General features: G+C 68.8%; 2 protein-coding genes across 3 annotated transcripts; one reads left to right on the top strand and one right to left on the bottom strand.

Annotated features, from left to right (window-relative positions):
* Positions 1-2: 2 nt before the first annotated feature.
* Positions 3-6,588, bottom strand: HIRIP3 (HIRA interacting protein 3). Its single transcript, XM_068923135.1, has 7 exons — positions 6,455-6,588; positions 4,431-4,551; positions 3,699-3,786; positions 1,430-3,579; positions 1,184-1,358; positions 304-402; positions 3-216 (listed from the first exon to the last, which is right to left on the bottom strand). The coding sequence occupies exons 1-7, from the start codon at positions 6,517-6,519 to the stop codon at positions 74-76; spliced, it is 2,841 nt and encodes a 946-aa protein (XP_068779236.1). The 5' UTR covers positions 6,520-6,588; the 3' UTR covers positions 3-73.
* Positions 6,589-6,811: 223 nt separating this feature from the next.
* INO80E (INO80 complex subunit E) lies at positions 6,812-12,261 on the top strand. Of its 2 annotated transcripts, none has more exons than XM_068923339.1 (7): positions 6,812-6,992; positions 8,430-8,500; positions 8,600-8,652; positions 8,791-8,866; positions 8,987-9,104; positions 10,469-10,593; positions 12,030-12,261. In XM_068923339.1, the coding sequence occupies exons 1-7, from the start codon at positions 6,909-6,911 to the stop codon at positions 12,154-12,156; spliced, it is 654 nt and encodes a 217-aa protein (XP_068779440.1). In that variant the 5' UTR covers positions 6,812-6,908; the 3' UTR covers positions 12,157-12,261. The 2 variants fall into 2 exon arrangements, with proteins under 2 accessions (XP_068779440.1, XP_068779441.1); XM_068923340.1 differs by having other exon boundaries at positions 6,815-6,992; positions 12,134-12,236.
* Positions 12,262-13,065: the final 804 nt, after the last annotated feature.

The following is a 13,065-nucleotide window of genomic DNA, read 5'->3' as shown; positions in this document are numbered from 1 at the left end:
GCTGAATCCCGCCGTCTTTTTATTTCGTGCCGGGGGGGGGAGAGGGGGTTGGATTTGGGGGAAGGGGGCAGGTTCAATCGCTGTCGCCGTCGGAGCTGATGACGCCGCGGAGGCGCGACCAGTCCACGGGCGGGCGCCGGGGCGGCCCCTCGTCTTCCTCCGGGGGCGGCCGGGGGGCGTTGTAGAGGCTCCAGACGTTGCGCCGTCGGGGCCGGCCTGGCCGAGGGGAAGGGGGAGATGAAGCGGGAGGGCGAGGGGGCGCCGGGGGGGGGGGGCTGCCCCACACGCGCCGCCCCCGCTTACCCCCCGAGTCGATGATGTTGGCCGTGTCCAGCGCGGCCAGCTCCGCCGCCTCCTCCCGCCGCTGCTTCAGCGCCCGGCACCGGGCCAGCGACGGTTTCCCTGCGGTGGCAGCAGCGTGGGGTGGGGGGGGGAGGCTTAAAGCTCCCCCCCCCAACACCCCCTGCGCTTTTGGGACCCCCGCGGAGCCCCAACGTCCCGGCAGCAGCTTCCTCAGGGTGGGAGGAAAGGGGTAGGGGTGCCCCCAACCCCCTCCCACCCCCAAAGACCCCCCCTTGTCCCCCCCGACTCCCCCAAGACCCAAATTTGCTCCCCAAATGCCCCCCCAGACCCCCAAATGCCACTCCAGACCATCATAAAGCCCCCAAATGCCCCTATCAACCCCCCAAAGTGGTCCCCAGACCCCTGTAAGACCCCCCCAAGGCCCCTCCCACACCCCACAGACCCCCCCCCAACACCTCCCAGATCCCCCAGAGCCCTGTAACACCCCCCCAAATGTCCCCCAGGCCCTTATAAGACCCCCCCAAAGCCCCCCACAGACTCCCAAATGCTGCCCAGACTCCTGTAAGACCCCCCAAATGCCCCCACAAGACCCCCAAATGCCCCACGGCCCCTCCCAGACCCCACAGAGCCCCCTAAGTCCCCTCAAGACCCCACACATCCCCCAAAAGCCCCTCCCAGACCCCCAAATGCCTCCCAGGCCCCCTCAGATGCCCCACCAGGCCCTCATGAGACCCCCAGAAGACCCTCCATGGACCCCCAAATGCTCCCTAGAGCCCCGTAAGTCCCCCCAAGGCCCCTCCTAGACCCTCAAGTCCCCCCCAGGCCCCTCCCAGACCCCGCAGACCCCCTCCCAGGCGCCCCCCCGGGCCGGCCGGCGCACCCTGGAGGCCGAGGGCCTGGAGCTCGCTCTGCAGCGCCCGCACCCGCTCCCGGTGGCTCCGGCAGCCGCCCAGCAGCTTCTTGTAGTTGCGGCGGACGCCACAGGCCAGGATGTAGCGCTTGAGGCGCCGCACGGCTGGGTGCTCCTCGCCGCTGCCGGCCGCTTCCCGGGTGCCCTGCGGGGCCCGGCGGGTGTCAACGGTGGGGTTGGACGCGCAGCGCCGGGCGCCCGCCGCCCGCCCCTTACCTTCGTCCGGGGGCCTTCGGCGGCGTCCTCTGACGAGGAGGAGGAGGAGTCCGGCGCGCTGCCCTCGCTCCTCGGCCTCTTCCTCCTCGCCGCCGCCGCCTCCTCGCCGCCGCCGTCGTCCTCCGTCGAGGCCTCGCTCGCCGCCGCCGCCGCCTTCGAGGGCCGTGGGCCGGCTGCCTTCGCCGAGGCGCTCCTCTTCCTCTTGGCCTTCTTCGCACCCGTCTTCCGCGGCCCGGCAGCCGCCCCGCTGTCGTTCGCCTCCTGGGGCCGTTGGTCCGCCTCGTCCTCCGGCGAGCTGCCGCTCTCTCTCCCGGCCTTCCTCGTTCCCTTCTTCGAGGGCCGGTTGGCCTCCTCTTCCTCCTCCGGCTCGCTGCCGCTCTCTTCCTTGGCCTTTCTCGTTCCCTTTTTGAGGGGCGGTTTCTCTTTTTGCTCCTCTTCCGACTCGCTCTCGTTTCTGGCCTTTTTCGTGCCCTTTTTCAGGGTCTGCTTCTTCTCTTCCTCCTCAGACTCCGACTCGCTCTTTCTCTTGACCTTTCTCATTCCCTTTTTCCGGAGCTGCTTCTGCTCTTCCTCCGAGTCGCTGAACTTTTGTGTCTTTTTTGTTCCCTTCTTCAAAGGTCGGTTTTCTTCCTCGTCCTCTGAGCTGCTTTCGCTCTTTCTCCGGCCTTTTCTCATTCCCTTTTTCAGGGGTTGTTGCTCTCCCTCGGTTTCCGACTCGCTCTCCTTTTGGCCCTTCTTCGTTCCCTTCCTCGAGGGCTGGTCGTCGTCCTCCTCTTCCTCCGACTCGCTTTCCGCCTTGACCTTTTTCTCCCCCTTTTTCAAGGGCTGTTTCTCTTCCTCGTCCTCCGACTCGCTTTCAGTTTTCCTCCGGGTCTTTTTCGCTCCCCTTTTCAAGGGCTGTTTCTCTTCCTTTTCCGATTCGCTCTCCGTTTTGGCCTTTTTCAGTAGTTTTTTGAGGGGCTGCTCGTCCTCGTCCTCCCAGTCACTCTCCTCTTTGGTCTTTCCCGCTCCCTTTTTTAAGGGTTTTTGAGCCTCGTCTTCTGAGTCGCTCTCCGTTTTGGCCATTTTCGTTCCCTTTTTCAGGGGCTGCTCGTCCTCCTCTTCTGAGTCGCTCTCATTTTTGTCCTTTCTCACTCGTTTTTTAAAGGGTTTTTGATCCTCATCCTCCGAGTCGCTCTCGTTTTTGTCCTTTCTCGCTTCCTCTAAGGGGTTTTGATCCTCGTCGTCTGAGTCGCTCTCTGTTTTGGCCATTTTCGTTCCCTTTTTCAGGGGCTGCTCGTCCTCGTCCTCTGAGTTGCTCTCGTTTTTGGCCTTTCTTGCTCCCTTTTTTAAGGGTTTTTGATTCTCATTCTCCGACTCGCTCTCGTTTTTGTCCTTTCTCGCTCCCTTTTTTAAGGGTTTTCGATCTTCTTCCTCTGAGTCGCTCTCCATTGTGGCCTTTTTTGGTCCCTTTTTTAAGGGTTTTTGATGCTCGTTCTCCGACTCGCTCTCCGTTTTGTTCTTTTTTGCTCCTTTTTTAAAGGGCTTTTGATCCTCATCGTCCGTCTCACTCTCGTTTTTGGCTGTTTTTGTTCCCTTTTTCAAGGGCTGCTCGTCCTCTGACTCGCTTTCCGTTTCGCCCTTTCTCGCTCCCTTTTTAAAGGTTTTTTGCTCCTCGTCCTCTGAGTCGCTCTCCGTTTTGGACTTTCTCACTCCTTTTTTTAAGGGGTTTTGATCCTCGTTCTCTGAGTCGCTCTCGTTTTTGGCCTTTTTCGTTGCCCTTTTCAAGGGCTGCTCGTCCTCGTCCTCCGACTCGCTCTCATTTTTGTCCTTTCTTGCTCCCTTTTGTAAGGATTTTTGATCCTCGTTGTCTGAGTCGCTCTCTGTTTTGGTCATTTTCGTTCCCTTTTTCAGGGGCTGCTCGTCCTCGTCCTCTGAGTCGCTCTCATTTTTGACCTTTCTCGCCCCCTTTTTTAAGGGTTTTTGATCCTCGTCCTCCGAGTCGCTCTCATTTTTGACCTTTCTCGCCCCCTTTTTTAAGGGTTTTTGATCCTCGTCCTCCGACTCGCTCTCCGTTTTGGCCTTTCTCGCCCCCTTTTTTAAGGGTTTTTGATCCTCGTCCTCCGACTCGCTCTCCGTTTTGGCCTTTCCCGTTCTCTCCTCCTCCGCGCCTGCCGTGGGGACATGGAGGGTGAGGGGGGGGCTCCCATGGGGGTTCCCCCCCCCCAAAGCCTGGGTTATGGGGCTGGGGGCCCTGCCGTGGGGCGCTGTGGGGCCCAGTGCCACTCACCGGAGTCCCCCGAGGGGCAGTGGCGTGGGGAGCTCCGGGCCCCCGGGGGCGGCTCTGAGTTGCCGTGGGTCGGGGGGTCCTCGTCCACCTGTGGGGCACAGGGCGAGGAGCGGGTCAGTGCTGCCCCACGGCGAGCCCGGCCCCACGCCCAGTCCTGCCCCACACCTAACCCTGACCGCCCCCATCCCCTGCCCCACAAGGACCTCCCCCCAATCTCCTGCCCCACACCCAGCTCTGCTGCTTCTTCCTTGCCCCATGGAGACCCCCCAATCCCCTGCCCCACACCTCTAGCCCTGCCCCATGGAGACCCCCCAATCCCCTGCCCCACAGTCAGCTCAGCCCCCTATCCTCTGCCCCACAGATACTCCAACCCCCTGCCCCACACGTAGCCCTGCCCCATGGAGACCCCCCCCAGTCCCCTGGCCCACATGCAGCCCTACCCCATGGAGACCCCTGAATCCCCTGCCCCACACCCAGCTCTGCCCCCTGCCCCATGGAGACCCCCGAATCCCCTGCCCCACACCCAGCTCTGCCCCCTGCCCCATGGAGACCCCCGAATCCCCTGCCCCACACCCAGCTCTGCCCGCTGTCCCCTGCCCCATGGAGACCCCCAAATCCCCTGCCCCACACCCAGCTCTGCCCCCTGCCCCATGGAGACCCCCGAATCTCCTGCCCCACACCCAACGCCACCCCCCCGAGGCAGCCCTGCCCCTCGGCTCCCGCCAGCCCCACCTGGACGCGCAGCAGCTCCTCCTCCACCAGCTGCTGGAGGCGCTCGCGCTCGGCCCGGGCCAGGCTCCGGCCGCCCACGTGGGCCTGGTAGCGGCGCCGCACCGCCGACAGGGTCAGCCCCCTGCGGGGCCGCGTCAGCGCCCCCCGGCGGCTGCCGGACCCCCAGGCCCCGGCCCGTCACCGCCCCCCCCCCGGAGGACCCCGGGCTCCCACAATCCTCTGCGCTTCCCCCTGGAGGACCCTGGGCTCCCACAATCCCCTGCGCTTCCCCCCCCTTGGAGGACCCCGGGTTCCCACAATCCTCTGCGCTTCCCCCCAGAGGACCCTGGGTTCCCACAATCCTCTGCGCTTCTCCCTGGAGGACCCTGGGCTCCCACAATCCCCTGCGCTTCCCCCCCCTTGGAGGACCCCGGGTTCCCACAATCCTCTGCGCTTCCCCCTGGAGGACCCCGGGTTCCCACAATCCTCTGCGCTTCCCCCCTCGGAGGACCCCGGGTTCCCACAATCCTCTGCGCTTCCCCCTGGAGGACCCTGGGCTCCCACAATCCTCTGCGCTTCCCCCCCCTTGGAGGACCCCGGGCTCCCACAATCCTCTGCGCTTCCCCCCGGAGGACCCTGGGTTCCCACAATCCTCTGCGCTTCCCCCCTCGGAGGACCCCGGGTTCCCACAATCCTCTGCGCTTCCCCCCTGGAGGACCCCGGGTTCCCACAATCCTCTGCGCTTCCCCCTCGGAGGACCCCGGGTTCCCACAATCCCCTGTGCTTCCCCCCTCGGAGGACCCCCGGGTTCCCACAATCCTCTGCGCTTCCCCCTGGAGGACCCCGGGTTCCCACAATCCTCTGCGCTTCCCCCCTGGAGGACCCTGGGTTCCCACAATCCTCTGCGCTTCCCCCCCCAGAGGACCCCGGGTTCCCACAATCCTCTGCGCTTCCCCCCCCGGAGGACCCCGGGCTCCCACAATCCTCTGCGCTTCCCCCCGGAGGACCCTGGGTTCCCACAATCCTCTGCGCTTCCCCCCCGGAGGACCCCGGGTTCCCACAATCCTCTGTGCTTCCCCCCTCGGAGGACCCCGGGTTCCCACAATCCTCTGCGCTTCCCCCCCGGAGGACCCCGGGTTCCCACAATCCTCTGCGCTTCCCCCTCGGAGGACCCCGGGTTCCCACAATCCTCTGCGCTTCCCCCCGGAGGACCCCCGGGTTCCCACAATCCTCTGCGCTTCCCCCCTCGGAGGACCCCGGGTTCCCACAATCCTCTGCGCTTCCCCCCCCGGAGGACCCCGGGCTCCCACAATCCCCTGCGCTTCCCCCCCCGGAGGACCCCGGGTTCCCACAATCCTCTGCGCTTCACCCCCCCGGAGGACCCCGGGTTCCCACAATCCTCTGCGCTTCCCCCCCCGGAGGACCCCCGGGCTCCCACAATCCTCTGCGCTTCCCCCCTCGGAGGACCCCGGGTTCCCACAATCCTCTGCGCTTCCCCCCCCGGAGGACCCCGGGTTCCCACAATCCTCTGCGCTTCCCCCCCCGGAGGACCCCGGGTTCCCACAATCCTCTGCGCTTTCCCCCCCCGGAGGACCCCCGGGTTCCCACAATCCTCTGCGCTTCCCCCCCCGGAGGACCCCCGGGTTCCCACAATCCTTTGTGCTTCCCCCCTCTGGAGGACCCCAAGTTCCCACAATCCTTTGCGCTCCCCTCTGGAGGACCCCAAGATCCCACAATCCTTTGCGTCCCCCCCCCGGAGGACCCCAGGGCTCCCACAATCCTTTGCTCCCCGGAGGACCCCCGGGTTCCCACAACCCTCTGCGCTCCCCTCCCTGGAGGACTCAGCGTCCCACAATCCTTCGCGCTCCCCGGAGGACCCAGGCTCCCACAATCCTTTGCACCCCCCCACACTCCCGGAAGCCCCGCGCCCCCACAATCCCTCACGGTCTCCCCCCCCCCAAAACGGGCGGACCCGGCTTCCCACCATCCCTCGCGCTCCTCCCCCCCAGCCCCCCCCACGTTCCCAGAGTGCCCCGCGCCGGTACCCGAGGTCGGCGCAGCCGCGCAGCAGCGCCCGCGTGAAGTCGCGCATGGCGCCCTCGGCCGCCATCGCCGCGCTCGCCTTTCCCGCCCGCGCCGCCCTTCCCGGCCGCCGTCCGCCCGCCGCGCGGCACCACGGGAGGGAGGGGGGGGCGGGCCGGCGGCCAATGAACGGCGCGGCTCCTGCGAGGGTGGGGGGGGCGGTGCGTTGCCCCGGGAAACAGCCAATGAGCGGCGGGCGGGTTCCTGTCCAATGAGAAGCCGAGCCACGTGGGGGGGGCGGAGCCTTCTGCGGGAGCGGCGAATGGGGGAGGCCGGCGGCGGCGGCGCGCGGGAGCCAATGGGGAGCGGCGCGGCGCGCGGGGCACTGTGGGGGTTGTAGTGCGGCGCGCGGGGCAGGCCGGGAGCGGCCATTCATTGCGCGGTGCCTTGTGGGAGCGCGGCGCGGCCCGGGCGGCCATGAACGGCGCGGCGGAGCCCGAGGCCGGCGGCTACAAGCGGCGCTACCGGGCGCTCAAGCGCCGCCTCAAGCTGCTGCTCTACGTGAGGCCCGCGGCGGGCAGGCGGGGGGGGGGGGGTCCTGGCCCACAATGCACCGCGGCGGGCGGGGGGGGTCCTCACCCACAATGCACTGGGGCAGGGGGCCCACAATGCACCGCGGTGTGTGTGTGGGGGGGGGGTCCTGCCCCACAATGCACTGGGGCGGGGGGGCCCACAATGCACCGCGGGTGGGGGGGGAGGTCCTGCCCCACAATGCACTGGGAAGGGGCATCCCACAATGCACTGCGGGGAGGGGGATGTCCAGACCCACAATGCACTGGGGGAGGGGGTAATCCTGCCCCCACAATGCACTGGGAAGGGGCATCCCACAATGCACTGGGGGGGGGGATGTCCAGACCCACAATGCACTGGGGGGGGTATTCTGCCCCACAATGCAGTGGGAAGGGACATCCCACAATGCACTGGGGGAGGGGGTAATCCTGGCCCACAATGCACTGGGGTGGGTGGGGAGGGGGGTCCTCACCCACAATGCACTGGGGCAGGGGGCCCACAATGCACCGCGGTGGGGGGGGTCCTGCCCCACAATGCACTGGGGCGGGGGGGGCCCACAATGCACCGCGGTGGGGGGGAGGTCCTGCCCCACAATGCACTGGGAAGGGGCATCCCACAATGCACTGCGGGGAGGGGGATGTCCAGACCCACAATGCACTGGGGGAGGGGGTAATTCTGACCCACAATGCACCGGGAAGGGGCTTCCCACAATGCACTGCGGGGAGGGGGATGTCCAGACCCACAATGCACTGGGGGAGGGGGTAATCCTGCCGCACAATGCACTGGGAAGGGGCATCCCACAATGCACTGGGGGAGGGGGTAATTCTGACCCACAATGCACCGGGAAGGGGCTTCCCACAATGCACTGCGGTGGGGGATCCTGACCCACAATGCAGTGGGGAGGGGGCGTATCCTGACCCACAATGCACTAAGGTTTCCCACAATGCACTGGGGGGGGGGGGTGCAGACCCATAGTGCACTGGGGAGTGGGGTATCCTGACCCACAATGCACAGGGAAGGGGTTTCCCACAATGCAGTGTTACAGAGGGGTCCAGACCCACAATGCACTGGGGGGTTTCCCACAATGCACTGCAGAATTGGGGGTGGGGGGATCCTGACCAACCATGCACTGGGAAGAGGTTTCCCAGAATGCACTGTGTGTGGGGGGGGTCCAGACCCACAATGCACCACAGCAGAGGGGTCTCAGCCCCACAATGCACTGGGGTTTCCCACAATGCACTGTTAAGGGGGGGGGAAGGAGGGAGCGGGGGGGGGACAGACCCACAAAACCCCATAGCAGAGGGGTCCTCCCACCCACAATGCACCGGGACAGGGTTTCCCCATGGCTGGGGGCAGGGATGACCCACAATGCACTGTGCGTTGGAGGGGGGGGGGGCCTGACCCACGCTGCACCGCTTCCCCCCCCAGGAGCAGGAGTGTTTCCAGGAGGAGCTCCGGAAAGCCCAGCGGAAGCTCCTGAAGGTCTCGCGGGACAAGAGGTAACGGACCCCCACCCCGGGGGGGGTCACCCCTGCGCCCCACATGCTGCTGGGGGGGCTGGGGGGGGGGGCTCACGACTGCCGCTCCCCCCCCCCCAGCTTCCTCCTGGACCGGCTGCTGCAGTACGAGAACGTGGACGACGACTCCTCAGGTACTGGCAGGGCCCCTCCGCGCCCCCCCCGCGGTGGTCCTAGGGGGGGGGTGGGGGGGTGAACCGGCCCCCCAAGCCCCCCGCCAGGGCATCCTGTGGGCCCTGGGGTGACGCTCTGCCCCCCCCCCCCCCCGCCAGACTCGGAGGCCACCGCGTCGTCCGACAACAGCGACGGGGAGGGACCGAAGGGGGCTGAGCCCCCCCCGCTGAAGAGGTGAAGGCGGGAGGGGGTTTTGGGGGAGGGGGGGGGCGCTCCGGCGCCCGATCGCCCCGGGAACGCCGGCGCCCAGCATGGCCGCCGCCGGCTTCACCGCGCCTCCGTGTCCCTCCGCAGGAAGCGGAGCCCCCAGCTGGGCGGCGCCTCGTCGCCGTCCTCCTCCGGCCTCTCGCTGCCGGCGACGTCGGGGTTCCCCCTGCCGGGCTCCGGGGCGCCCTCCCCCTACCTGAGCGCGGTGAGTGCCAGCCCCCGGCATGGCTGCCCCCCACGGGCTGTTGCTGGACACTGACACGGCCGCCCCTGCGGGGCGTTGCTAGCTCCAATATGGCTCCTCCCATCAGGCGTTACCAACGTGGCTGCTTGCATAAGGGGCTGCCAGCCGCCAATATGGCGGCACCTGCGGGGCATTGCAACTCTCTGACGTGGCTGCCCCCACGGAGCATTGGTAGCCCCCAACGTGGCACCCGCGTGGGACATTGTCGGTCACCAACATGGCTGCGCACGTGGGGCGTTGCCAACTGCCGACATGGCTGCCCCCGTGGGGCATTGCCAGCCCCTAAGATGGCTGCTCCCATGGGGCATTGCCAGCCCATGACATGGCCACCCGTATGTGGCATTGGCAGTCACCAACATGGCCGTCCCCATGGTGCATTGACGGTCACCAACACGGGCACCCCCAGGAGAGTTTACTAGCCCCCAACATGGCTGCCGCCATAGGGCATTGCTAGCCCCCGACATGTCCGTCCCCATGGGCCATTGCCGCTCACCAACATGGCCGCCCCCATGCGGCATTGCCGCTCACCAACATGGCCGCCCCCATGGGCCATTGCCGCTCACCAACATGGCCGCCCCCATGCGGCATTGCTGCTCACCAACATGGCCGCCCCCATGGGCCATTGCCGCTCACCAACATGGCTGCCCCCATGCAGCGTTGCTGCTCACCAACATGGCCGCCCCCATGGGCCATTGCCGCTCACCAACATGGCCGCCCCCACGCAGCATTGCCGCTCACCAACATGGCCGACCCCATATGGCATTGCAAGCCCCCAAAATGGCTGCCCCCAGTGGGCCTTACCAGCCCCCAACATGGCCGCCCCCACAGGGCATTTCCACCCCCAACATGGCTGCCCCAGGGAGGCTTTACCAGCCCCCAACATGGCCGCCCCCACAGGACATTGCCAGCCCCCAACATGGCAGCCCCCATGGGGCATTGCCACTCACCAACATGGCTGCCCCCACAGAACATTGCCAGCCCCCAACATGGCCACCCCCACAGGACATTGTCAGCCCCCAACATGGCTGCCCCCATGGGGCATTGCCACTCACCAACATGGCCGCCCCCACAGGATATTGCCAGCCCCCAACATGGCCGCCCCCACAGGACATTGCCGGCCCCCAACATGGCTGCCCCCACAGGACATTGCCAGCTCCCAACATGGCCGCCCCCACAGGGCCCCGCCATGTTGGCCATGGGCACCGGCCGTGCCATCAGGCCTCACGACCGCCGCTAGTGCCCAAGATGGCCGACGTGTGGGGTCGGGGGGGGAGCTGCCTGCCCCCCCCAGCCCCAGCTGACCCGGCCCCCCCCTCCCGCCCCAGATGTCGTCCCCCCCCTACAGCCCCTTCCCCACCGAGTACCTGGCGCCGGAGCCGGGCGCCCCCCGCCCTGAGCGCCCCCCCCGCGCCCCCCCGCCCGCCGCCCCAAGGGCTCCCGGCGCCTCCAGGTACCTGCCGGGGGGCTGAGGGGCTCTGGGGGGCAGTTGGGGGTCACTGGGGGGCAGTTGTGGGGCTGAGGGGCTCTGGGGGGCAGTTAGGGGTCACTGAGGGGGCAGTTGTGGGGCTGAGGGGGCTCCAGGGGGGCAGTTGGGGGTCACTGAGGGGCAGTTGTGGGGCTGAGGGGCTCCGGGGGGGCAGTTGTGGGGCTGAGGGGCTCCGGGGGGGCAGTTGGGGGTCAGTGGGGGGCAGTTGGGGGGCTGAGGGGCTCCGGGGGGGCAGTTGGGGGTCAGTGGGGGGCAGTTGTGGGGCTGAGGGGCTCCGGGGGGGCAGTTGGGGGTCAGTGGGGGGCAGTTGGGGGGCTGAGGGGCTCCGGGGGGGCAGTTGGGGGTCAGTGGGGGGGCAGTTGTGGGGCTGAGGAGCTCTGGGGGGGCAGTTGGGGGTCACTGAGGGGTCAGTTGTGGGGCTGAGGGGCTCCGGGGGGGCAGTTGGGGGTGATTGAGGGGTCAGTTGTGGGGCTGAGGGGCTCCGGGGGGGCAGTTGGTCGCTGGGGGTCAGTTGTGGGGCTGAGGGGCTCCGGGGGGGCAGTTGGTCACTGGGGGTCAGTTGTGGGGCTGAGGCACTCTGGGGGGGAGTTGGGGGGTCAGTGGGGGGCAGTTGTGGGGCTGAGGGGCTCCGGGGGGGCAGTTGGGGGTCACAGAGGGGTCAGTTGTGGGGCTGAGGAGCTCTGGGGGGGCAGTTAGGGGTCACTGGGGGGTAGTTGTGGGGCTGAGGGGCTCCGGGGGGGCAGTTGGGGGTCAGTGGGGGTCAGTTGTGGGGCTGACGGGCTACGGGGGGGCAGTTGTGGGTCGGGGGGGCAGTTGGGGGTCAGTGGGGGGCAGTTGTGGGGCTGAGGGGCTCCGGGGGGCAGTTGGAGGTCACTGGGGGGCAGTTGTGGGGCTGAGGGGCTCCGGGGGGGCAGTTGGGGGTCACTGAGGGGGCAGTTGTGGGGCTGAGAGGCTCTGGGGGGGCAGTTGGGGGTCAGTGGGGGTCAGTTGTGGGGCTGAGGGGCTCCGGGGGTCAGTTGTGGGGCTGAGGGGCTCCGGGGGGCAGTTGGAGGTCAGTGGGGGGCAGTTGTGGGGCTGAGGGGCTCCAGGGGGGCAGTTGGGGGTCAGTGGGGGTCAGTTGTGGGGCTGAGGGGCTCCGGGGGGCAGTTGGGGGTCAGTGGGGGGCAGTTGTGGGGCTGTGGGGCTCCAGGGGGGCAGTTGGGCGTCAGTTGTGGGGCTGAGGGGCTCCAGGGGGGGTAGTTGGGGGTCACTGGGGGGGGAAGCGGGGGGGGGGCTCCAGTGGGGGCAAATGGGGGTCCTGAAGGCCTCCGGGATGGGGGGGGGGGGGGGTCGTCACATCCATGGGGCAGAGCCCAGACGCCCCGCGCCCCCTAACGAACCTCTTCCCCCCCCCCCAACAGCTGTTGGTGGTGGGGGGGCCGCTGGCCTTCGGGGCGGGCCGGGGGGGGCCGGGCCCGCTGCCCCCCCTGGCGCCCCCCAAGCTGCCGCCCCCCCCCGTGCCCAGCACGGTGCCGCGGCAGATGCTGAGCGAGGGCAGCGGCGACGACGCGCTGGACGGCGACGACGAGCTGGTCATCGACATCCCCGAGTGACCCCCCCGCGGCGGGCCCAGGCGTCCGGGCGCCCCCCCGCACCCCCCCCCGCGGCGGGCCCAGGCGTCCGGGCGCCCCCCCCGAGCTGGTCATCGACATCCCCGAGTGACCCCCCCGCGGCGGGCCCAGGCGTCCGGGCGCCCCCCCCCCCGAGCTGGTCATCGACATCCCCGAGTGACCCCCCCGCAGCGGGCCCAGGCGTCCGGGCGCCCCCCCCCCCCCCCGAGCTGGTCATCGACATCCCCGAGTGACCCCCCCGCGGCGGGGCCAGGCGTCCGGGCGCCCCCCCCCCGAGCTGGTCATCGACATCCCCGAGTGACCCCCCCGCGGCGGGCCCAGGCGTCCGGGCGCCCCCCCCGAGCTGGTCATCGACATCCCCGAGTGACCCCCCCGCGGCGGGCCCAGGCGTCCGGGCGCCCCCCCCCCGAGCTGGTCATCGACATCCCCGAGTGACCCCCCCGCGGCGGGGCCAGGCGTCCGGGCGCCCCCCCGCACCCCCCCGCGGCGGGCCCAGGCGTCCGGGCGCCCCCCCGCACCCCCCCGAGCTGGTCATCGACATCCCCGAGTGACCCCCCCGCGGCAGGCCCAGGCGTCCGGGCACTCCCCCGCACCCCCCCGCGGCGGGCCCAGGCGTCCGGGCCCCCCCCCGACCTGGTCATCGACATCCCCGAGTGACCCCCCCGCGGCGGGCCCAGGCGTCCGGGCGCCCCCCCCGAGCTGGTCATCGACATCCCCGAGTGACCCCCCCGCGGCGGGCCCAGGCGTCCGGGCGCCCCCCCGCACCCCCCCCCGCGGCGGGCCCAGGCGTCCGGGCGCCCCCCCCGAGCTGGTCATCGACATCCCC

The sequence above is a fragment of the Struthio camelus genome, chromosome 32, assembly GCF_040807025.1.
Source record: "Struthio camelus isolate bStrCam1 chromosome 32, bStrCam1.hap1, whole genome shotgun sequence".
NCBI classification, from domain to species: Eukaryota; Metazoa; Chordata; class Aves; order Struthioniformes; family Struthionidae; genus Struthio; species Struthio camelus.
This window is presented reverse-complemented; position numbering and strand designations above follow the sequence as displayed.